Here is a 22,997-nt window from a genome sequence, read left to right on the forward strand (position 1 = left end):
TCCACATACCTGTTTAACATATTTTTCTATACAACTATCAATTGAATGGATACTTGGTAGTAATTTGAAACGTAACCTAAAACCTGTCATTACAAGAACTAATTGACACTAATTTAAAGATTGTAATAGGCATCAATATATCATGTAATAAACATCATGGCATATTCGACAAACGAACTATTGCAATAAATATTTTATGCTTGATTTTTTGAAAACATAATTGAATATTTATCATAATCTTTGTATATTAAACTATTATAGAGGAACGAATGTAAATAGATAAATACTTGATGTTACGAATTAGTTGCAATATATATATATAATTTAGAATAGTTTGCCACAAATATAAATGACCAAAACCTTATTTATTTATTATTGCAATCACCACGTACGGGCGCTATTATAAGTGAACTATATTATTATCGTGATTTACGTAACACTTTTACTAAACAAACGCGTCTATTTGGTTGTAAATTGATGCAGTATGTCAAATTTGGCATTTTTGATCGAACCTCATATCACAATGCAACTTGCAGTTATATGAAGTTAAGTGAACATATCTCGTGAAGAATTCCTTGAGCAACAATGCACATGTGTAATTGGCCTTCATTATCTCAAATTTGATATTATCGATCCAATCAACATCATGTCCATGGGTTAGCTCCTGAGATTCAGAGTATCCCGGGTCTGTAAACAGGGGTATAAATTTCCCATGCATATTGTTACCATCGAGATTAATAGTTGAACTGTCAATGTCAAACGGTATGCACATAGGCGAGGGCGAATTGTTGTTCTGCCTAATATCATCATCGCATTCTATTGGCTGGAATGTGTGACAAAAAAAACTATACCAAGCGTTTCCACTATAAAACGGATTATATTCGCTGTTAATGGTATCCACACGATCTTCCGAACGTAATATATGAGATATGCAACACTTTTTACTGTATATAGATTCCACCAATTCCGAGATCTGATTTGTCATATCATCCATTGAATATAAATGAGATGATGGCAAGTCAAAATTTGCCTTCTCTACTATTCCTTTGTCACATCTTAAAATACCTTCCAATACCGATATTGAATCCATCAAATTTTTTACAGTGCTTAAGGGAAACATCAGGGGATATACCATCCCCTTGTTAGTCTGTGCTAACGCAATCACATGCTGCAAGACACTTTGTGCAAAAGGGGATGATGAATTTAACCTTGTGTTATAACCACCCTCAAGTACACTTACAACCTTTCCACCACAAGTGGCATTTGCAATGCTCTGAAGTCGTTCCGTCACATAGAAAAAATCGCGGTCTCTATAGTGCGTAAACCCCACGTTTACACTGTCACGGTAATGTCCATCGAACCCAGCGGAAATAAATATCAGATCAGGGCTAAAGTGCAATAAGTATGGGCAAATATTAGTCTCGAAAAGTGTTCGAAAGTCTGCAGAGGTTGTGTTTTTTGGTACTCCTACGTTGATTATGCGTGGCCCATCATCTGAGTTAAACAATAATATTAAAAGAAATTAGTCTAATATAGGCCATCGAAAAGTCCATTACATACACACATTAATGTAAAACAATTATATGTATGGGCAAATCTGTTCATATTATATAGAAAATGTGTAATGTATTAATTATAATGTAAACTCAGAGCTATATCATAAGTACAATTTAAAACTATTTATCATTTCATAATTAGAACTGACTGTAGTGCACTGTAAATAAATAACTATTAAGTGTGAAATTTCATACTCCATGACAATAAAATGTCATTAAAAATATTTATACCTCATATATACTGTAGACAGTCATTTCCAAAGTTCATTTGGTTCATATATACATAACATGTTGATATTTATCTGAGATTGATGTGACGTACATTAAAAACTTCTTAAAACACTTTGCCCAAACAAAAAATACATAATCATATTCAAAACTATCCCAGTAGGATAGTTAAATACGCTTTAAAAGACACATGGCTTATACAGGTAAATAGAAGTTTAAAGAAAATATTTAACTATTAAACATGCCAGTCAATTCTAATATATTAAGTGCATTCTAGTAAACATCTGAGGATTATTTTTCGCGCATAACAAACGGTGCCCAAATTATTGCTTACCTGCATACTGTGAAGATTCAGACGACCCTGTTCCCGGGTAAAATTCACCATCATAAGCTGAATCAATCAACAACTTACCGTGTATTGAAGCGAAAAATATGTCTTCCCCGTCATCCGTATCCCTCCAACCAAACCACATAGGGTGCTACATCACGACACTTAACATACCTTGAGTTTTTGACATGCAAGGCACAGTGGCTCGTCTGAATGTACTTGTGATGCTTGTTTTTCTGTATCCAGGTCTGGTGAAAATTCCTCCCGACAAGTACAAGTGCCAAGAAACTACATTAATTACTATGCACCTCGCAACTCTTGAGTTTTGGACCGATGTTACGAATGATTTGCTCCGTACCATTACCGTGGTGCAGATCGAAATCTACAATTGCGATTCTTTTGATGCCATTGTTTCCATATCTATACTTGGCATAGGCAGCCCCTATAGCTACATTATTAATCAGGCAAAATCCCTGCGACCCGGAGCTAAATAATATGTGCAGTTACGCCATATCTTCGTCGTCTGTATTTGAGGCCTGTGCTGCCCCCCAAGTGCCAAGGTGATGGCCCGGTGGGCGTACTATATTATTTAATGCATTTTCAATAGCCAATATTGTGTTACTAGTCAAGATTGAACATGTTAAATTTGTATGGGTCATTAGTTGTGTAAAATATCATAAATATATTTAGCATGGATGTGACAACGCAGATAATGCTAGGAAATTGTTGATTAGTGGTTAATGGAGCAATTATGATAAATTATATGACTTGTTAACACTTACTTGCACAAAATGCATTGGTACAGGATCCATTACACACAGCATCAACAGCAGCAATTACTAGGTAAATTTTTACTCACCAGCTCCAGCGGCATACCTCGCTGCTGTCCAGGAATGAGGAGTAACGCCTGTGTCTTGGTCCAATTTGACTGGGGAAAAAGGAGTGGCCTGCCACTTTTTCTTGGCCATATCAACACTAAATCTTTCTATACATACTGCTGTAATAATTTGTTAATATAACCTATGTCGTGAACCCGTAATATATCTGCTAGACAAGCCGGCGGAGGACTTTGCAATATATAAACCCCTTCGAGTATATCGGTCCTCAATATGGCATTATCATTGGAAATAATAACTTCCAGTCTAGTTGGATTTTCAACAAAATTTGAGGTCATCTTCTTTCTGCGTTGTGGCATATCCGTTGGTTCAGGTATTGCTAAATGCTCTAAACAGATTGGATGGGTTATAATCCACGTACGCTTATTGATTGATGCATTGGAGAGTAATTGGTTTACATTACAGCCTATATCACTGTGCAAAAAACCTTCAAAATTGGAAAGATTGATATTTTCAAATTTACTGAATGGTTTACAGGGAATTTTAACCCTGCGCAATGGTGTTTCAGGGTAGCCGCAGCCGCGGTAATCGTTCACAATTTGTTTTATATCATCCACACCTCTCTTGGAGCCTATACCAGCACTATAATTTGAACTAGAGTTCATTTCAGTTTTATTGTTATTGTATTGTGCGAAATTAGTTGGCGCGGGAGTGATTTTATCTTGACCTTTTTCAACCTTGACGTTCCTCCTATTGAACGTCATACTCATATCACCTAGTTCAAAGTCCATATTTTCAACACATTTTGTCTCATTTGGATACAAAAGTCTAACGGAATAATTGAGTATTGAGAAGAAAGCATATACATTGCCCATGGAGTGGGCAAATTTTATAAATCTATGGACGCACAAGGGACTTGAGAACATGTGGAATGTCAAAGTGTTGTTAAAGCTTGCCAGTGCTAAAAATACACGCCAAGAATTGCGATGAATGCAGCGGTAAAATAGTTGTTCAAAAAATAACAATAGCTCTGAAAACAGTGAAGATATAGTAGTGATGAAACATTCGCCATATTTGGAAAACAGCCTCTCAAAAATAACTTCTCCAGGTACCTGTTTAAGGAATGTGTGATCCTCCTTGAGGATGAGTTTGTTATTAAAAATCTTATCCTTCTGCGAATTATTCTTCAAATAATCCATCTCGGCTCTTGACCCGTCCCTAACTTTGCTGCTATTGTTGTCACAGGTAAGTAGGCCATCCAATAACTTGAGTAAAACTTGCGTATTTCCTATAGCGCTGAGAATTCTCCGATCCAACTGCAGTGAATTTTGGTTAACTATCGATGATTTACAAATTTCTGCACTTTCATCTTCGTATTTGGCAAAAATTGCAACCAGCGTAGCGTCAAGTATCGTTTTGAACAAGTCGGGATCGAGACTATCAACTGCTAAATGGACAGGCAATTCCCCGTTTTCGTTAATTGCAAGAGGATCAAATCCAGACTTTAAAAGCATGGAAACTAACTCACCAGATTTAACCTGACAAGCTCGGTGTAACACCGTCGATAGGGTATGATCACGATAAGAAATAAATTCATTCCAGGATATCATAGGCTTCAGATAATCATTTTTTCTAAGCATCATTTCTAGCAGAGAAGACGAGCAATCCCTTTTCTCTATATTCTTCAGATGCATGCACTTTACAGAATCTACAGTCTCTTTATGGTCAAATACACGAAAAAAAGTGATCAGTATTTTGAGACAATCCAAGATTTTCTCCCTGTAGCTCTCAATGTATATATTTGAGAATAATAAGTGTATTGGAGATGTCATGTCAAATGAAACGAGTAAATCCACAGTTTCAAGCGGAATAGGCTGGAGCTCAAAGTTATCGCAGGAATCGATAAAATCAGAGGCAAATGACACTCTTGTGTTATCGTCCTTTTCCATGACAATTTCAGATGTTATAATAGTCGAAATATAATTCTTCTCTTTTAACTCATCAATGGTTTCTATTTTTTCGGGAAAATTTATTTCCTTAGAGTATAACCTGGCGTATTTGGCCGTATATTCCCTAGCACTGCGCTCCAGAGTGTTCGGTTTATCCAGTATATATTTATAATGCTGCTCATAGAGATCCTCCACAATGCGTAATCCACAACCTCTAATGGAATATCCTTCTAAGGCGGAAAATGCCGCTTTTTTATATAAATCAGGGGTTTCATTCCACTTCATCAGTAATCTATCACCGGCTTGGTAAGCTGGCTTGGCATTGCCTACATGCACAATGTCCCTATCAATTTCATCGTCCGAATCGCAGGTCCAGTCTAATGTGGCAAAAACTTGGTTAGTGTGGACGAAAGGGTAATATAATAAGAGATATAAGGCTTTCGAATTTGCTGTTTGGAGGGCTAGGTGGAAGGCATTTCGTCCATCATGATCCATGTCATTTATACAATCCCTATGATGTGAAGAGAGTATGTATCTGATTGCATCGTAATCGTTTCTTAGAATGTGCTTATGTAGAGGAGGCTGAAACTTACGATAACAGGTCCCAACCTGGCTACCGCTAGCCATATTTACGCAGTTACACTAGAAACTCCGAAAATTGCACAAAGACAATGCTATCTTTTGGTTTCAGTTACATAACTCACTTGTCATGCTATGCCTATGGGGATTGTCACATTTACTCTATTAGGTACTACCAAAAACACTACCTCTAAATTCTCAAATAACTAACTTCCTACCTACCTAAAAATAAGATACGTGAATGGCGATATAGATTCTATCGCTCGCATCGCGATAGCCATTTACGAGCTTTTCACTAGTTTAACGTCAAAATTTTAATATCACTATTTCTAACTTTCGCTGGTAATATATAAACAAATTTGCGTTTATAAGTGTGTGAGTTAATTGTTATAATAACTACTAACCACGATTTAGTTTTTTCTTTGAAAAATTAATTAATAAATTGGTATAAATTTTAGTGTAAAGATCTTTTGCATTTTATTAGTTTACAACATAAATTTGTCAATTTATGTTGTATATTAATTTGGTATTGTATTCCTATAAATTGTCAGGGGTGCACCACTTGGCAACATTTGATATCGATCCAGGAAAATGGATTCCAGCCTGGATTTCCTTTCTTGCCTTGAGAGTGGCATTTTGAACAATCATGGAAGTGAAACATCGCAAAAGTACGATCAGCAACCTACATTACAGTTGGCAATTAGTGCAATTTCAATGGATTCCAAGAACTCATCCGTTATGAGACAGTTTAACATAGATTACAGAACCAAATGTATTGATTCTAAATACATGATTAACGAATCTAGGCAAATAGTTTACATTATGCGATTGCTTCAAAACACTAATCACAGTAGTTTGCAAATATGGGACCACGTGGCGGCAGTCCACGCTAACAAATCAAATTTTGAGATGGAATCAAACGGCGTTATCAAACTAAAGTTTAACGAAAGTGTGCCGATTTTTCTGAAAGAAAAATCGGAAGACTTTTTTTTGACGCAACGAAATATTTTTATGCTAGAGATCGCATTTGCCTTCCTAACACAATTTTGTGATAAACCTAAAATAATAGGGTTTGGCGCTACACAGCTCAAATCAATAGAATTGTATGGAAAGAGATTAACTCTTCCATTATTTACCGTAGATCGTAAGAAACAGGGTTTTGTTTTCGCAACTTTGGCACTGAAAGGCGTTAAATGGCGTGAAATTGATGATAAAGAAATGATTGAATGTGCTAAAAATGATATAATTCCAATTGCAGAGTGTGACTCTAATATACTTTCAAATTCATTATTCCAACATGCGGATTATTTGAACAATTGTATTGTGAATTTTGGAACCAATATCCACCATCAAAGTATTAATGTTAAAATTCCAGATCCACTGGACATGAAAAATAAATCGTTACATTCCAAGAATCTAAATGATTTGGAACAGGAAAATATTGAAATTTCAAATCTCAACCCTTTGAAAGAGTCGTTAGCACACGATGAAATTGACAATTCAATAACTTATAACTCGATTATACATCATTATTCGCCCACGAACATCAAAATCCAGCATGGAAAATCTCCAGTCAACATTTCTATCGCATCGCTCAATAGTAAATATAAAGGTTCAGATATTACTGCACCAAACCGTGAAATTAACAGTCCCTCAAACTTTATAATGATAAACAGTGGCAACATTGAAACTCCTAGCAACTTGATGAAGGATTTGCTCGACAACTATGACAAGGTCAAACATAATTCGGAAGCTAAGGTTTATCTAGACAACATGGCACTCAAGAACTATTCCTCTTTAATAGAAGAGTTGGTGGAGGCATCGAAAAATCCAATGGCTGGCGTTTATTCTAGCCAGTCATGCAAATCCCCTTCACAAGTAGAGCTAAACGGGATAAAAAGTGTGCTAGAATTGAAGCAGATGCAGCGTAAGATCTTATCCAAGCGTGTAGAAAATTTGCTGCTTTCCAATGACTATGGAATGGGTACTAGTAATGATTATACACAAGTCGCTGATGTCAATTGGGCTGATCATGTAGATCAATTGCTAAAAAATGCAGGGGAGAGGCTGAACATATATTTCAACGACCCTCAGTTTGTATCACTACCAATATGAAATGACTCTAAAGACTACGCAGGCAGGGTTTATACACCACTGCTGTTTATTATGCGATATTTAATCTGTGGTTTAGTTATTAGGTGGCTATCTGGTGCGATGGATACATTTTGTGATAGAATGCCACAAGTCACAAATGGAGTGAGAAAGCGTTATATTTTTTGTAGCCAAAAAATCAATCGTAACCTTGGCCAGTTCTCTCGATATTTTGTCAAGCAGGGCAGATGAGTTGATGTATTCTGACCTCAAACACTCGATGATCTGCACTACTACCAGGTAAACGTGATATTCGATTAATCTGTGGCGATCATCTATCATTGGGTCAATGTTAATATACATTTTATGGGATAGAATGTGTTTGTCAAGGGAGAATGTAGAGTTATTATTAATAGGGATTGGTTCTAACAGATTAACAGTGTTGGCGAGTCTTCTTTTCAGCAACTCCTTAACATCACAAATTTCCGTCCCAATTTGTTCAGAATTTAGTCCCTTAGGTTCCTTACTTCGAATTAGATAGATTGATGTTATTTTCTTTGACAAATCAATAGCGGTTTCGATGGATGAATTTAGAAGTAATTCAGATACCAAAAACTTCAACATTGCGTAGATGCTATTTTTGGGGTTATCGAATGGTACAACTTCCATAAAATGTAAATTTTTACACTGCTTGCAATCATTTTTAACGTTAAAAAGGTGATATAGGTTGATATCCTCTAATTTAGAGTCAAAGTGGTTGAAAGTTGTATTCATGTAATCAATTATTTGTGGCAACAGAAGGGTCTTGATTGATATAATTAACTTCAACGACATGTGTAAAAAGTTACGATTGGTGTTAATTATGTAATAATTATTCACATTTTCAGCGGATTTTAGTATTTTGGAGTGAATTACATTATGTTTTGGATTGATATATGGGTTAAACATTACGTAGTTTTTTAACAATGAGTCATGATAGTTAATGCTAGCAATAGATTTGGCATAGTATTCGTCATTAGACCTTTTATCATTATCTAGTGAACATTCTTGCATTATTATGTGACAAAAGATTTTTATAACATTGTTAACAAAGTTAGAGCAAACGTTGAGAAATGTGAGTTTTGGATCTACGCTCGTAAATTCCCGAACCCAATTGTATAAGTTATTGGCATTATTGATGGATTTTTTGATCGAGTTGAATATAGGATTGAAGGAATGCGAGTCTAGGTTATTAATGAACATATCCAAATTTGACGTTATACAGTCTCCAATCAATTCCAATTCGGATTCGAAATCAATACTTAATGATTTTAGTGATTCTATCATTATGCAATAATTGAATTCATGGGGATCAAGTGACTTTGCTTTGGAAATTACTGTAATTATATCTTCTGATTTATAGGCGGATAGTAGTTTGGCAAACATGGGAGACAGATGACATTTTAGACAGAGATCAGATATAACTTCTCCATCTTTACATAGTTTACTAGCCAGTTCTTCAAAATTGCCAGCGTAATTTTGAAGTTTTACCGCGCAAGACATACATATATCACTATTTGAGCGTTTATAGTTGCTTATAAATTTCTTAAGTGAATCCAACCTATTCAAATACAGTTTTGAAGTGTAAAATAGCAATTTAACATCACAATTAGCAATAATTTTCAAATGATAATCTAGCATATTTAGATAGTTTAAAATATGCAGCGTTTGTGATTTATGCAGGTCCACATTGATTGACGTGAGATATTGGTATAGCGATTCTGTTGGCAGATATGATCCGCCAATAATGTGCAATGCTATCATTTTTTCAACTTCAGTTACAGTAGGGATTAGTTGTGAACAAATGTCTTTCAGTTCGCTGGGATAATTGGCAGTATCAGAAATAGAATAGGCGTTGGAAAGCAGTAATAGTGCCCGTGTAACATCATTGCTTTCCAATGCACATTTGATCATCATGGGTATTTTGTACATGCAAGAAATTCTTGTTTTTGTTTCTATTAGTTTGTATTCATTAATATAATTGTTGAAGGCCATCAGGTATGGTTTATCTAATTGTAGTAATCGCTGGTAATCACCTTCCAGCAGTTTACTCTGAGACTTTAGCATTATAGAATCATTTGCAAGTTTATTTATATTTTTAATTCCATTGACAATTTGAAATTCTAGTTCAGTCAGAATCTTATCCCTCTCCCTACGTGCGCAATTAAGTTGATACTCAACTTGGCGTTTCTTTTCAAGAATATCTTCAATGCCAGTGGTTTTTAAAAAATGATCTAGATAAAGTGCTTCATTGAAGCAATCATTATCCACACAAAATTGGTCACTATCTGCCATATTACTCTAGTCCTGTTCTACATATAAATACCACACACCATACACTACTCTATGTGGCATACATGTAACATATTAGGGCATAGCCGATAATTTGTTTGTAATATGAATAATGAAGAGGCCTTTAGAAGGTATTTGCAAGACAATAACATCCCTGCAAATAAGTACTTCCAGGCATATAACAAGGTTGCAGCTGGTTTAAAACCCAGATATTTCCGATTCCCGCACAAAAATTTAACATATTCGTTTGGTTTGACTCATAAACGTGTTTTATGGCTTAGGGATGTTGAATTGTTTGCTATCTGTGGGAAAAAACCTCTACCTAGAAATGCAGTGGGTTTGGATGCAGCAAGTGCTGCTGCTGTGGAAGCTCTCAGATTATCCGTCTTGGCCAAGCAGGCCCACATATCAATTTTGGATATGTGTTGTGCCCCTGGAGGGAAATTACTGGCAATAGCTTCAACTCTCATCAAATATATCACCACAGGCGATGCAAAAGTTACAATTGTGGGACTAGATTCGAGTTATAGGAGGCTAAAAGTCTGTAATGCGTTATTAAGAAAGGAAGGCCTGCCATCTGAAGTATTGGTTAAACTGATTTGCACTGATTCAACTAATTTTGATCCGAGTGAAACCTTCAAAAATATCATAGATAATAAGGATTGCACGGTACCATGTAGCTACGATAGGGTAATTGTTGACGTTGAATGCTCGCATGAGGGTTCATTAAGGTCCGTGTTAAGGACCGTTAAATACTGGGGTGCCCGTCAGTTTGAGTACAGATGGTTAAATCAGAACTATATTGATGATTTGGTGGAAACCCAGTGCATGCTATTGAATAAGGCATTGGACCTATGTAAGCCCGGTGGCATGGTTGTTTACTCCACCTGTTCCCTAATCGATAGAGAGAACCAGGGAGTTATAAAGAGGATTTTGAATCAAAGGAGCGATGTATATGCACATCCACTCCCTATTAGGCAGTGCGAATGTTGCACAGTAGCTACAAATGCAACTAAAAATGAGTTTGAACATTTTGATTGGCCCGCAGAGGGAGTGGACATAAAATCAGAGTATAGGTATGGCGATTTTAGGCTTGATTCCGAGGGTCCATGTAAAAATGACTCATCCGGGAGTTTTTGTGCCGTATTGTTCAATGCACTAAGTGAGACAAGTACCACAGACGGGCAATTTATCGCAAGTCTGCTGAAACAACCAAAAACAGAATAATGATATTGTACAAATTAGCTGCTAGTTTTAGGCGGCTGCACAGCAGCCAAAAAGCTTTCAGTTCCACCATGGTTTTTATCCAGAAATTCCTGATAAGAGTTAAGCGCACCGAGAATGGTGGGTAGTTGCCTGTAGAAAACGTTCCTGATGTTGTTATTGTTGTCGATTTCTGTAGCGCGTATTAAGGCCCTTTCACGCTGATAAGCACTGATTTTAAAGCCCCTGGTTTGGCGAAGCTTCCTCAGAATCATATGTCTGGGGATAAACCTCTCAGGCTTGCTATCTAGGATTTCTTCCCTGCCAGACATAGCGATCTTGGCTCTAAAGGCCTGAATAGCCTCTTCATAGTTCCTAATTGATGGGAGTAGTACTTGAAGTTTGGGTTGCCATAGACCTGCATATATATCCCGTATGATTTTTGCCTAATGGGCTTGGGTTCTATATTTAGCAATACCCACCTTGTTTTCCGCTGACAATGTTGGTAGGAACAGTGCGGTTTTTTTTTCCAAATAGCCTATAGCTACGGAAGGTGGAAACGGGTCCAAAGTAGGAGTTTACACAAACACCACTCAATACCAGTAAACCAGAAAGAAGCAACGATAGACGCGCAAGAACAGATTCCCAAACCATGCAAGTCCACACATAGACATAAGAGAGGACCTACTCATCTATGGGGTATCAAACCTGGTCAGTTGAAAACACTATCCCTCGGCAACATTTAATCCCAATAAGCTTGGGAATGTTGTAAAGGCTGGCTTAGCGCAAATTAGAATGGTGAAGAGGGGATTCCACATGGCTAATGTATGCTAGTCTATTTACTGTTACACACCAGACCCACCGTACGCCATTAAATAAGAAAGATCAAGTAAAACTAGTTATCTAAATTGTAGTCAACTGAAGAAATGGAGGAATCCACTTGCCCTAACACCGGCGCCTATGAATCTGCCCCTCCTCTCCTACCTAATGAAGTGCAGCTCTGCATTCATAACTTCAGGGATAAATACATAGGCCAGTTATCAGAGCCAGTAGATGCTATACACTCTGACTGGAAACACCTGGATAACTTTACCTTTAGGCTTATGGTTTTCCCTGCCTCATCAGATCCGCATAATGGCCAAACGGAAAATTCGATAGGCACATTCATAGAGGTACAACCGAGGCCTGATTGGCCGGAAAATTGGGCCTTTTACCGCGTACAATACAACGTAATAATCCTAAATCATATGGATCTACGCAAATCCATCTACAAACATGATGTATTCACATTTACCAGACACGAAACAGATAGGGGATGGCACAGTATAGCCTCACACCAACAATTGGAGGGAGGGTTTTTGACCCGGGAGGGGGACCTGATTCTGCGTGCTGGTGTCTATATACAGGGCACAGAGTGTGATTTGGACGCTAAAAATCATGATTTTGACAGCAGAGCTGTAACGGGCTTTGTTGGATTGCTAAATCATGGCGCCACCTGTTACATGAACGCCCTTATCCAAGGGCTCTACCACATTGGCAAGTTTCGCAGCTGGGTGTTTTCGCTGAATTTTGGCAGCAAGGAGCTGTCCAGCCCGCACTCTAGGCGTATAATTTCTGGGCTACTGGACCCTGAGGGCAGAGATGCCGATATGTGCCCAGATCGGGAGGCTGATGCGTTAGATGATCAAGATGTGAGGAAGCTGCTACTGGAAGAGGAGGCAGAGCTTTCTAGAACCCCGTTAGCATCTCTCGCACTTCAGAACCTTTTTTATAAGCTTTACTTTTCTCGTGAGGCCCCTGGGTGCCGCGAGTTGATAAAATCATTTGGTTGGGACGCGATGGATGCCTTTACACAACACGATTCACATGAGCTGTTGAAATTGCTTCTTAGCAAGGTGGAAGAGCAGATGAAGGGCACTCCTGCTGAGGGTTCACTGAAGGAGTTGTTTGGGGGTGAGATGGAGACCTATATTGAGTGCATAGATATAGACTACAAATCTGTGAGAAAGGAATCATTTGAAGATATACAGCTGGACGTTCAGGGCTGTGAGAATATTTACGAATCATTGCATCGGGCAACTGAACCAGAGGTATTGGAGGGCGATAACATGTACGAGGCGGAAGGGCATGGCAAGCAGCGTGCCCGCAAGGGTATTCGTTTTTTGAAGTTTCCCAATGTATGTATATTTTTGCTGAAGAGATTTACATTTAACATGCAATTTATGGATACGGTTAAGCTTAACACTAAATTTGAGTTTTATAGAGAGATTGACTTGACGCCTTTTCGTGCGAATCAATCGTCAGATGGTGCAAAAGAGGAATACGTACTACAGGCAGTATCTGTGCATCAGGGCGGGATGAACAGTGGGCACTATTATACATTTTGTCGTACTGATATTAATGGGAAGGAGGGGTGGTTAAAATTTGATGATGACAAAGTGTATAGGGTAAGTGAATACTCGGCAATTGGAGATAATTTCGGTGGTCCAGTGGCAGAATGTCGCAATTATTTATCTGGCGGTGGTTTATATGGATTTGGGTATCCTGCCCAGAATTCAGCGAGGCAAAAACCTTACAGTGCATATATACTAGTCTATGTGAAGAAGAGTAGGGTGAATGAGATACTTTGCGATAGCGACCCTAGGACGGTGAATCCAGAAGTTGTGGCAAGATGTCAAATGCAGGAACGGATTGCAACAATAAGACAGAATATCAGGCAGCGCCTGAGTAAATTTGTGAAAGTGCGTGTATTTTTCAAGTCTGATTTTATCAACTATCGTTTCCTAGACCAGCCCTTCAGTGACTGGAGAGAGCCCGGACTGGTGATGAAATTTGAGCGGGATAAGACTCTTGGAGAAGTGTTGTTAAAACTATCCAAGGTTATAGCTGGATATGAATCTGATTCTAAGGTAGAACTATCGAAACTAGACTACGACGTCAGTAACTTTCACATCCTGGGGTTGAGTGCTGATATCAACAGATTCGAGCACTTGGCCCAATTCGATCCGGACAATCTTAGAAAAAAGGATGATTATACTCCAGTATTCAGTGGCGTTATAGAGGAGCCAATCCAGGAGCTAATCCGACGTATTAACCCGAATCTGTTAGATCCATACGATCCAACAATTTATCTGCTACACTTTCCCTTCCGTGAGGATTCATTCAAACTCTATCACGGGCCAGGGGAGTTAAATGGGCCCAGTTCTAATGTTGCTATGCTCATCATAAAGTACTTTGATATTTTCGCCAAAAATCCAGGCCAAGATGATCTCATCTGTCTGGACCTCGCCTACGTTAATGCTGATAATCGGCTTCTGCGATTAGAACTTCCACTAATAGAAAAACTAGTGGAACTGATGAGCCTGGAAATAATTATACCATATCGCATGCAAGAGCTGGCAGCGCTGGCAAAAAATTACCGCACTGCGCTTGAAGCGCGTACAGAATCCTCGGAAGAGCGCCTCTACCAAGAGCTCCATGAAACGCTCGAAAATTCAGGCCTATCTCTCTGTTGCTATGTTGAGACCAACGGGAAGTGTGAATTCGTCTCCCTCAAAAAAACCCTACTTCAACACAAAATCTTCACGGGAGACCTATTGGTATTCAACTTTATGCCTACCGATGAGATGATGACCGAACGAGGGGGTACGGCCTGCCACAGCAAGGAAGACTTTGAGGTTACTGGGGAGGAATCAACTTCTTCATCCGTGGACGAGGTCTTTGCGGCCGAGTACGATGCCCTGCTCTTTTCTGAACAACTGTCAGAACTTCCAGCGGGTAGAGGCGGATCTGTGCCTCCATTGGCTCCCCCCTTGCCTGTTTTCCCTGTGTTTGACTTTCCCGGCCTATTGGATTTTTTAGAGAACCGCGTGACGATTGTTTTCAGGCTCTATGATCCGCTGCAGACGCTATGTCTGCCAGTAGACTGCTCTGGAAGGCTTCTGGTTGATGCGCATGGTATCAATATGGAGGACATATCGGTACCGGGGGGGTTTTCTTCATATTCAAGCTTCGAGAGCGATATCTCGGACGAGGATACAAACGTGGCTTCTGGCGGAGTGCTTAGGTTGTTGCCAATAATAACCCGTCGATTTGAGCTTGACCTTCGTTGTCCGGTTAAAAAGGTCCTAAAGTTTGTTTGCTGGAATCTGAAAGCTGATCCATCGCGGACGCTTTTGTACCCAGGGCCCCCTCTCCTATGCTCTGCTGCATGCGAGGTCTTTTCTGTGGACCATTTTGTCCGTCGTGACTCATCACTGGGCTATGAACAAGTTACGCTGCGCGAGTTGATAGAGACCCTACGTTCTTACCGGGGGGCATCCCGTTCCAAATCGCCATATGCCACGTTGCACCTGTGTCTGCTTCCCTGGCACTACCTGCGCGCGTTGATATCTGTGCCATTTGGGAAGTTTCCCCATGAGGACAATGGCGACCGAACAGTTACGGCACAGGTTCTAAACGAAAGGGTACAGGTTATCCGTTCGATCATTGCTAATGTCAATGTTAACAAGTGCAGGACTGTGGGCCAATTGCTTGAGAAAATGGTTGGCAGTCAGGAGCTTTGGGCATTGGTGAGGGAGGAAGGTTACATGGTTGAGCATTACGACAATGACACGCCGTTATCATCGTTGCCGCAGTTATCTGCGGGTGTTAAGAATATTTTTGCAAAGCCGTTGCGCATAGAGCCAGCGTTTTCCGAGCAGGAAAAGGCGCTGATTAACAGCAGGAAATTACATCGCTTATGCGTGGCCCATCAGACCCAGGAGCGTGAGACCTTTGGGTTTGCCTTTATGGTGTTGGTTGAAGCGGGGGACAACATCGCTACCATAAAGGCTAAGATTAGGGAGAAGGTATGTGTATCCCAGGGGGAGTGGGTCAGATGGTCCTTCACGCAATTTGACGGAGCCGCTCGCACTTGGAAGTCGAATGACGACTTTCTGGACTTGGAAAATACCCGCGTGTGCTTCTTGGCCGAGCATCAGATGCCCTACCGTAGGGTGCGCAGCCAGGCTATCATGAGGCTTGTATAGGGGGAGGCACATATACATATATGTATATGTATGCATGGCCTGTTTGAAAAACTCTACTCTTATATACATACTCACTGTTTACAACTTCGTCAATCCATATGCCCATGCCGCCACTTGCAAAAGGCACGACAAAATGGCCAAACCCCATGGATGCGGGCCAAGTCCCCTCCCATACAGAGCAAACTCACATACTTATTCCCATTCCCCTAAGCAACGCTATCGTATTGCAGTGTGGAGATCTTTATGTATAAATTTATCAAGATTTGCACTAACAAACGAAATACTCGTCTAATTCACCACCATAAACAGAATTGAGGAAGTACGCCGCCATGGCCATTACGGTTAGGGTCAATTATACGAAAATAGGATATGCCAACCGATACCCTTCACGGAGCTAGTCAGGAGGGGTTAGGAAGGGCTATTGTTCACTACGTCCATTGAATTAGCTACATCCAGTACGCTTAGTACAGTAACCCTTCAGGGTTGGCTCGGTCCGGCGATTCGTTATGCGCGCCAGGGGTTATGGCTGTGTATCGCCAAAACTCATACATTTAATAGTATATATTGTCAGTAATTTCACAATAGAAACGTGGATTTAGGTTTTGTTTTTTCGCGTTTGTTTTAGATGTTTAGAGGTGACGGACTATGTAACTCTGTAAGGAGGTGTTGGCTATAACATGCTGCGACTTATGGGGTGTAAGCTCCGTACATACGACATATACGTGTTGTGTAGATATACATTGGCAGTCATTAGATTATCAAAGTGGGCTAGCATTTAAGAATATATAATTCATGTGTGTACATTTCTTTAATTATATGAACTTGCCTGTGGTGGCAAATGTGGACTAGAAGACTCTATTGCATTACACATATGGTAGATTAAACGCTGGACGACGGTGTTAACGGAATTGTTAACATGATAAAACACATCTACAATGGGTATTGTTTAAAATGTCGTAATCTACGTTAAGGTTAATGTGTGTAGATCAGTTTCGGGATATTGTCGTTATATTTACAAGTCGCCGATACTTTACTGTTGAATTCCCCGATGGAATTAGCACACGTAGAATTTAAAATAGGGAAATTCAAGGGTAAGACCTTCGAAGAGGTATGTGAGTCTGAGCATAACTACAATCAGTGGATTCTTTCCATCCCCAACGTCACGGGGCAATTAGCTGATTATAAGCGCTACATCCTTTGCAAAACAAAACAGTCCCTAGACCAAGACACAGTCAATTTCCATAAACATTCAACTCGCACATTACATTCTATAACTACGGATAATAAGGTGAGAATTATTGCTAGAAAAACTACTCATGATGACCACCCCGTTACATGCTTGGTGAAACGACAAAATGAAAAACCAATTTCACTCATATCGAAAAAAGTCCACATATTAGACAGTAAAACTTCTAGTGGCAAGGTTAATACTACATCAAGCTCAAGTCCTCTTTCCATGTCCATGGCCACTGGCAATGATCAAATTGATGACAATTTTCAAATGTTTTTTGTGAACATTAATAACAATTCTGACTGCTCAAGCAATATGCAATGTCAAAAAAAGAAAAATGTGGACGGAACTATATCTTTTGAGATAATTGATGATGAAAATTTTAAGTTATTACACAAAAGATACGGCTACAACAATCGTATTCCCTATGAGGTATATAACACATTAGACAAGTTTAATCCCGTGGTTCGCCTGAGAGATAATGACCGAATTGTGACTTTTAGGGCTGAAGTTTACGGTGGACTACTTGATCATTTGAAGCAAAACTTTATTTTTGAGAGTGAAATTGAGGAATTGCCTGTGTTTGTAAAGCGTGCATTTCCACACTTTTGCAATGATATCCGATTAAAGCCATATAACATATCATATAGTACGACAATAGATAAAGATGAGGTTAGGACCAGAATTGGAGATTTGTTGTATGATTCATTAAAGCCATTTCAGAGGCAGGGCGTTGAATTTGGAATTTCACGGGCTGGTAAGCTCATACTTGGTGATGAAATGGGATTGGGTAAAACATTACAAGCGTTGGCAATTGCCGCCTACTATCACAACGACTGGCCATTATTAATCGTTTGCCCTTCATCTTTGCGCTTCCAGTGGAAAGATGAGATATTGAGTTGGCTCCCGCATTTGGTAAATGAATTAGAAATTTACACTATCAAAACATCAAAAATTAAAGACTTATCCTTGAGAATACACAAGATTTTAATATTATCGTATGATCATTTAGTGCGAATTGGTGGATATTTACAACATTATGCCTGTGTTGTGTGTGATGAATCACATTTTATTAAGAATAAAAATGCCAAACGCACAAAAGTGTTATTGCCAATTATGAAAAATGCCACTAGAGTTATTTTATGTTCTGGTACACCTAGTTTGAATAATCCATCGGAATTATACCATCAAATTGCGCCGCTTGTCGATAAATTTGCAAGTTTTAATGATTTTGCCAATAGGTAAGTCACTGATATTATACAATAATTTAATCTATATATTGCCTCATTAAATAATATGAAATAAACCATGTTTATGTAGATATAGTTATTCTAGCATCCATAAGTTTTCAAGAAAAGTAAATTACAATGGTTGCAAACATGGTGACGAACTACACTCATTTTTAGTAAGAACCATTATGTTACGACGACTAAAAAAGAACGTACAAAAGGATTTACCATCGAAAATTAGATCCAAGATAATAATTGATATATCTATGGAATTGAAATCTAAATTTATCCCATTGTTGGCACAGATTAAAAATAAAGAGGATATTGTGGATAATAATGCAATTGTGGAGCTATTCAATTTTACATGTGAGGCTAAACGAGAGGGTGTATGTGATTATGTTAACTATTTGGTGGGAAATAACCACAAATTCATTCTATTTGCCCATCATATATCCATGTTAGATTCTCTGGAGGGCTGTGTGCAGAAGTCTGGCGTAGATTATATACGTATTGATGGTAGCACTAGCCAGTGCAAACGGGAAGATCTGGTGAAGCGGTTTCAAACTTGCGAAGATTGTAAAATAGCAATACTGAGCTTAACTGCCTGTGGACAGGGACTGAATTTGACTGCCGCTTCAATTGTCGTTATGACGGAACTTTACTGGGTACCAGGGTTGTTATTTCAGGCGGAAGATCGCGCCCACCGAATTGGCGCGCAAGGTGTAACGCATGTATACTATTTGATCGCAAAAAACACCCTAGATGAAGTTATTTGGAGGCTTGTTAGTAGAAAATGGAAGGATGTAACGAATACGTTGGATGGGAAGAAAGAGAATATACTTATGGATTCAGACGATGCTGGTAATAATAAACAATCAAACATGCTGTCATATTTGGTCTAATGCAATTATCTTGTTGCTAGCTTTACTTTTAGTTTATTTTTATATAAAATAGTAAATTATATACTATACATAGCTCGTATAATAATATTCAATTCAACAAATTGTGTATTTTTATGCAGAACAACATATTTTTTATATAAAACTATGCTGAAAATTCAGTTAATTAATTTAAGTAAATTCCTATAATTATGTACCAATAGCTAAAAATTATACATTTTCCATAAATTTAACAATTCGCTATAATACACATCCCAATTAATCAACATGAATATCAATTATTATTATATGTAAAATGCCACCCATACAACTAACTACTCGTTACCACAATTGACGAGGAATCTTAGTTTATATTCAGTATAGATATATAATTTGACAAAATCACTTGCTTATTTGGTTAAAATATAGTAATATGATATAATTAATGTACATCTGTGGTTTAAACATTCAAAGGGGTATTTTTGATATCTCTTCCTGGTGGTCTTCAGTGTAGTTGAAATTCAACTTCCTGTCCATGTCGATCCTCTTCTGTACCAAATTAGGTACGATTCTTGATATTTCCCTAATCAACTGATTCACAAGTTCACTTACCTTCTCAGGGGGCTGTTCAGTTGAAATGTTGAACCTATCCAACATGCGGTTGAAACGGGTAATTTTGAGAAGATCCTGCAAAATACACCAACAACCTTCAATCTCCGATCCTTTGGGGATGTATTTTGTAGGATCTGGTGGAATTAATGCCTTCTTTGCAAGTTCCAAATTCATTTTTTCCCCAGGGGGCCTCTTGGCATTGTAGGCTATGGCGTTACTCAGTAGTTGTTGCGAAGTCTCGTCCAGGAAATTATCGTTGATATCTTCAGATTTTATCTGCACAGGTGGTGTGAGATTTCCCTGCATTGCATTTTTAGCCACTATTTTCAATTGCTCCAACCCAGCAGCCAATTCTGGCTCTTGCGCGCTAAATAACCACATATACATTACCATACATCTTCCATTGAGTTTATCAAATCTAACACTTGTTCGGGCTTTAAGTTGTCCAATTTGTTAGTTAGATCTACCAGGTCTTTGAGGTCCAAATCCTTTTCATTCCGTACCTTGTTCCTGATAAGATTACTAGAATTTTTAGTTTGACTGTTTTCCAATTTTGGAGTTAATGATTTGGACCTAAACTCTTCATACTTTTTGGTCTGAGCATCAGCATAATCCAAACTAATAGACTTTCTAGTGTTATTATCAATAATTATATTGCTATTATCTTGTGAATCAGCATCGTGTTTTTTTGTAACTTCATTCAATATCTGCTCTACTGGATTAACTTTATCATCATTCTGCAATTTTAAATCCTGTTTATGTTTCATTCTAAGTGAAATTATATCTTCTGTAAGTGCCATGTTGTCACGGCCTAATACATCATCAGTGTTAACACTGTTTGTTAGATTAGTTTCAAAAATTTCCTTAAGCATCCTAAAATTGTCTAACAAATTTTGATTATCTAGCCAATTTACATCAATTTTATCCAATGAATTACCCTGTACCACATCCAACGCGTGTTTTATCTGTTCATTCAGATTGCCAAAGTAATATTTGCACGTGCGTTCTATTTCACTTGTAAATTATAATTTGTGATAATTGACAACTTGAGCATTATCAATTATCACAAATTATTCTAGCATGTAATTACCATTTAGTGGCGTTGATACTTCATTATTCCAAACGGATGCCTCTCCTGTCTGATAAATGCTCTTTTTGTCTGGATATATCAGGGCACTATCCAACTTCAATATCTCATCGCCCAGGCTAAATATTCAACATCTTACCTATTGTACCTATCTTTAAATTCGTTCCTGCCCTTTTTGGTCTTGATGTTGATTTTCCTGTAGGCAAATCTTGGATCTGGTTTGCCATCGGAAGTTCTCTTAGGGGTAAATCTTTCCACACGTAAAGTCATTTGATCCTCCTTTAACAACTTCTGGTTGTGCAAGTTTGTGAGATAGGCCAAATACTTCAATGAAGAATCCCTTGTTCCTCCTATTTCCTTTAGAAACCCGTCAAAAAGACCCGAAAGCTTGAGGAACTCGACATAATTGGCAAAATTTTGAAGACATTCATTGTACAACGGGGTATTTGGGTATCCAACTTGTTCCTCAATTGTATCTTTGCCAGAAACTACTCTTTCCTCTAGATCTTCTTCAAAAGTTTTAAATGTTACCCCAATTCTGAGTTATCACTTGCATATTAAATTAACTATTCAATTATCATAATTTAAAATTTTACACCATGATAAACTAACCTATTACGCGCTGCATTTATGTGTTTGATGTACAACTTATCCAGGTAATTCCCAACCTTCAAATCCAATCTCTTCTTCCTCTCAGGTAAAAGCAGCCTCGCATCTTTCTGCGTCAATTGTCAATTAAATATGGTAAATACATAATTTACAATTGAAATTTAACTTACGTAATGGAGAAAAGCATCTACCGTGGCCCCTATATCCACAAAACAACCCATTCCAGTGTATCTGGTTACCCTCCCAAATACAATTTCATTGATCTGCGTTAGAAATTGTTACATATATTTAGTATATAAATATTGCTTTTCATACCTGGTACTCATGTGGTTGTTTTCGATTCTCTAGTTTATAAATCTTGTAGGGGTAAGGGAAGGGTGATACGCATGGGGGAACGTGTAATTTGACCTTTATTTTTTCATCAGCAACACTAGATACGTCAGTTGATATACTAGTATCAACCGACGCTTCAGTATCTGCAATAACATTTTTGGAAATGATTGATTCGTTCAGTGTCAAATTCTTGAAAGCGTCAACCAACTTTTTAACCCTTTCAATCTGACCCTGTCTCATTGTGAGCCTGAGCGATCGGCCTTTTTCATCAATGCCAGTAACTACAACCCGGTAATCCATTCCTAAATAATAACAACAATAAACCTAGTTTAAGCGCAGATTTAACGTCAGGAGTCCAATCGTCTGAAATATCCCTTGCATGTAAAATGCCATAGCAAGTAGAACCAACATCAACTAATGCATAGGTAGGGTATATTTTAGCTACTCTCCCCAAAACTTCATCTCCTAATCTGTATAATATGGGAGCCAGTCGCTTTGGATGCGGCCTTATTCTCCACTGATTTAACTTTTCCCTTTGTTGCTTCTTCTCATTGAACGTCTCCAAATCCTTCTCATACATCAGTTTAATCAGTCTGTTGCTCAAGTGGCTAATTAAGTGTAGAATTACTCAAAAAGGATCGGCATTTCCTGTCGCTTCCGAGAGCTAACTTTAATCTTGTTTATACTTTCACTTGTAAGTGGTATTGTAAGCTTAGGTTCCTCACTGAACTTTATTTTCTGATTGCTCTTAGTCTTAACATTAATTAGTGACTTTTTGGCGCCCAAGTCAAATACGCGGGTTATTATAGGCGTTGACGAATTATTTGTGAAAAATCCACATGCGTAATTATTGAATAGTAATGCGATATAAATAATACTCAACATTG

General features: G+C 38.2%; 8 protein-coding genes across 8 annotated transcripts; 4 read left to right on the plus strand and 4 right to left on the minus strand.

Moving 5' to 3' along the window:
• Positions 1 to 487: 487 nt before the first annotated feature.
• On the minus strand, positions 488 to 5,524 carry BMR1_01G01525 (histone deacetylase HOS3; the record flags this gene model as incomplete). The annotated part of the gene is made up of 10 exons (XM_021482510.1): positions 488 to 1,494; positions 2,119 to 2,175; positions 2,197 to 2,263; positions 2,287 to 2,400; positions 2,421 to 2,598; positions 2,620 to 2,692; positions 2,895 to 2,951; positions 2,972 to 3,087; positions 3,108 to 3,414; positions 3,436 to 5,524. The coding sequence occupies 10 exons, from the start codon at positions 5,522 to 5,524 to the stop codon at positions 488 to 490; spliced, it is 4,065 nt and encodes a 1,354-aa protein (XP_021337396.1).
• BMR1_01G01530 (hypothetical protein) lies at positions 6,068 to 7,591 on the plus strand (the record flags this gene model as incomplete). Its single annotated transcript, XM_012791922.1, has 1 exon — positions 6,068 to 7,591. One exon carries the CDS (start codon positions 6,068 to 6,070, stop codon positions 7,589 to 7,591), a length of 1,524 nt encoding a protein of 507 aa, XP_012647376.1.
• Positions 7,592 to 7,678: 87 nt separating this feature from the next.
• BMR1_01G01535 (hypothetical protein) lies at positions 7,679 to 9,901 on the minus strand (the record flags this gene model as incomplete). Its single annotated transcript, XM_012791923.1, has 1 exon — positions 7,679 to 9,901. The coding sequence occupies one exon, from the start codon at positions 9,899 to 9,901 to the stop codon at positions 7,679 to 7,681; it is 2,223 nt and encodes a 740-aa protein (XP_012647377.1).
• BMR1_01G01540 (Ribosomal RNA small subunit methyltransferase F) lies at positions 10,004 to 11,125 on the plus strand (the record flags this gene model as incomplete). The annotated part of the gene is made up of 1 exon (XM_012791924.1): positions 10,004 to 11,125. The coding sequence occupies one exon, from the start codon at positions 10,004 to 10,006 to the stop codon at positions 11,123 to 11,125; it is 1,122 nt and encodes a 373-aa protein (XP_012647378.1).
• A 14-nt stretch (positions 11,126 to 11,139) lies between these two features.
• Positions 11,140 to 11,755, minus strand: BMR1_01G01545 (hypothetical protein; the record flags this gene model as incomplete). The annotated part of the gene is made up of 3 exons (XM_012791925.1): positions 11,140 to 11,476; positions 11,497 to 11,563; positions 11,584 to 11,755. The coding sequence occupies 3 exons, from the start codon at positions 11,753 to 11,755 to the stop codon at positions 11,140 to 11,142; spliced, it is 576 nt and encodes a 191-aa protein (XP_012647379.1).
• BMR1_01G01550 (ubiquitin carboxyl-terminal hydrolase 7) lies at positions 12,028 to 16,131 on the plus strand (the record flags this gene model as incomplete). Its single annotated transcript, XM_012791926.1, has 1 exon — positions 12,028 to 16,131. The coding sequence occupies one exon, from the start codon at positions 12,028 to 12,030 to the stop codon at positions 16,129 to 16,131; it is 4,104 nt and encodes a 1,367-aa protein (XP_012647380.1).
• BMR1_01G01555 (SNF2 family N-terminal domain) lies at positions 17,180 to 19,493 on the plus strand (the record flags this gene model as incomplete). Its single annotated transcript, XM_012791927.1, has 2 exons — positions 17,180 to 18,603; positions 18,683 to 19,493. 2 exons carry the CDS (start codon positions 17,180 to 17,182, stop codon positions 19,491 to 19,493), a joined length of 2,235 nt encoding a protein of 744 aa, XP_012647381.1.
• BMR1_01G01556 (conserved Plasmodium protein, unknown function) lies at positions 19,938 to 22,995 on the minus strand (the record flags this gene model as incomplete). Its single annotated transcript, XM_021482548.1, has 10 exons — positions 19,938 to 20,060; positions 20,082 to 20,448; positions 20,472 to 21,087; positions 21,172 to 21,287; positions 21,308 to 21,706; positions 21,781 to 21,887; positions 21,948 to 22,040; positions 22,093 to 22,412; positions 22,435 to 22,718; positions 22,739 to 22,995. 10 exons carry the CDS (start codon positions 22,993 to 22,995, stop codon positions 19,938 to 19,940), a joined length of 2,682 nt encoding a protein of 893 aa, XP_021337397.1.
• Positions 22,996 to 22,997: the final 2 nt, after the last annotated feature.

This window comes from Babesia microti, chromosome I (genome assembly GCF_000691945.2).
Source record: "Babesia microti strain RI chromosome I, complete genome".
Classification (NCBI taxonomy): Eukaryota; Apicomplexa; class Aconoidasida; order Piroplasmida; family Babesiidae; genus Babesia; species Babesia microti.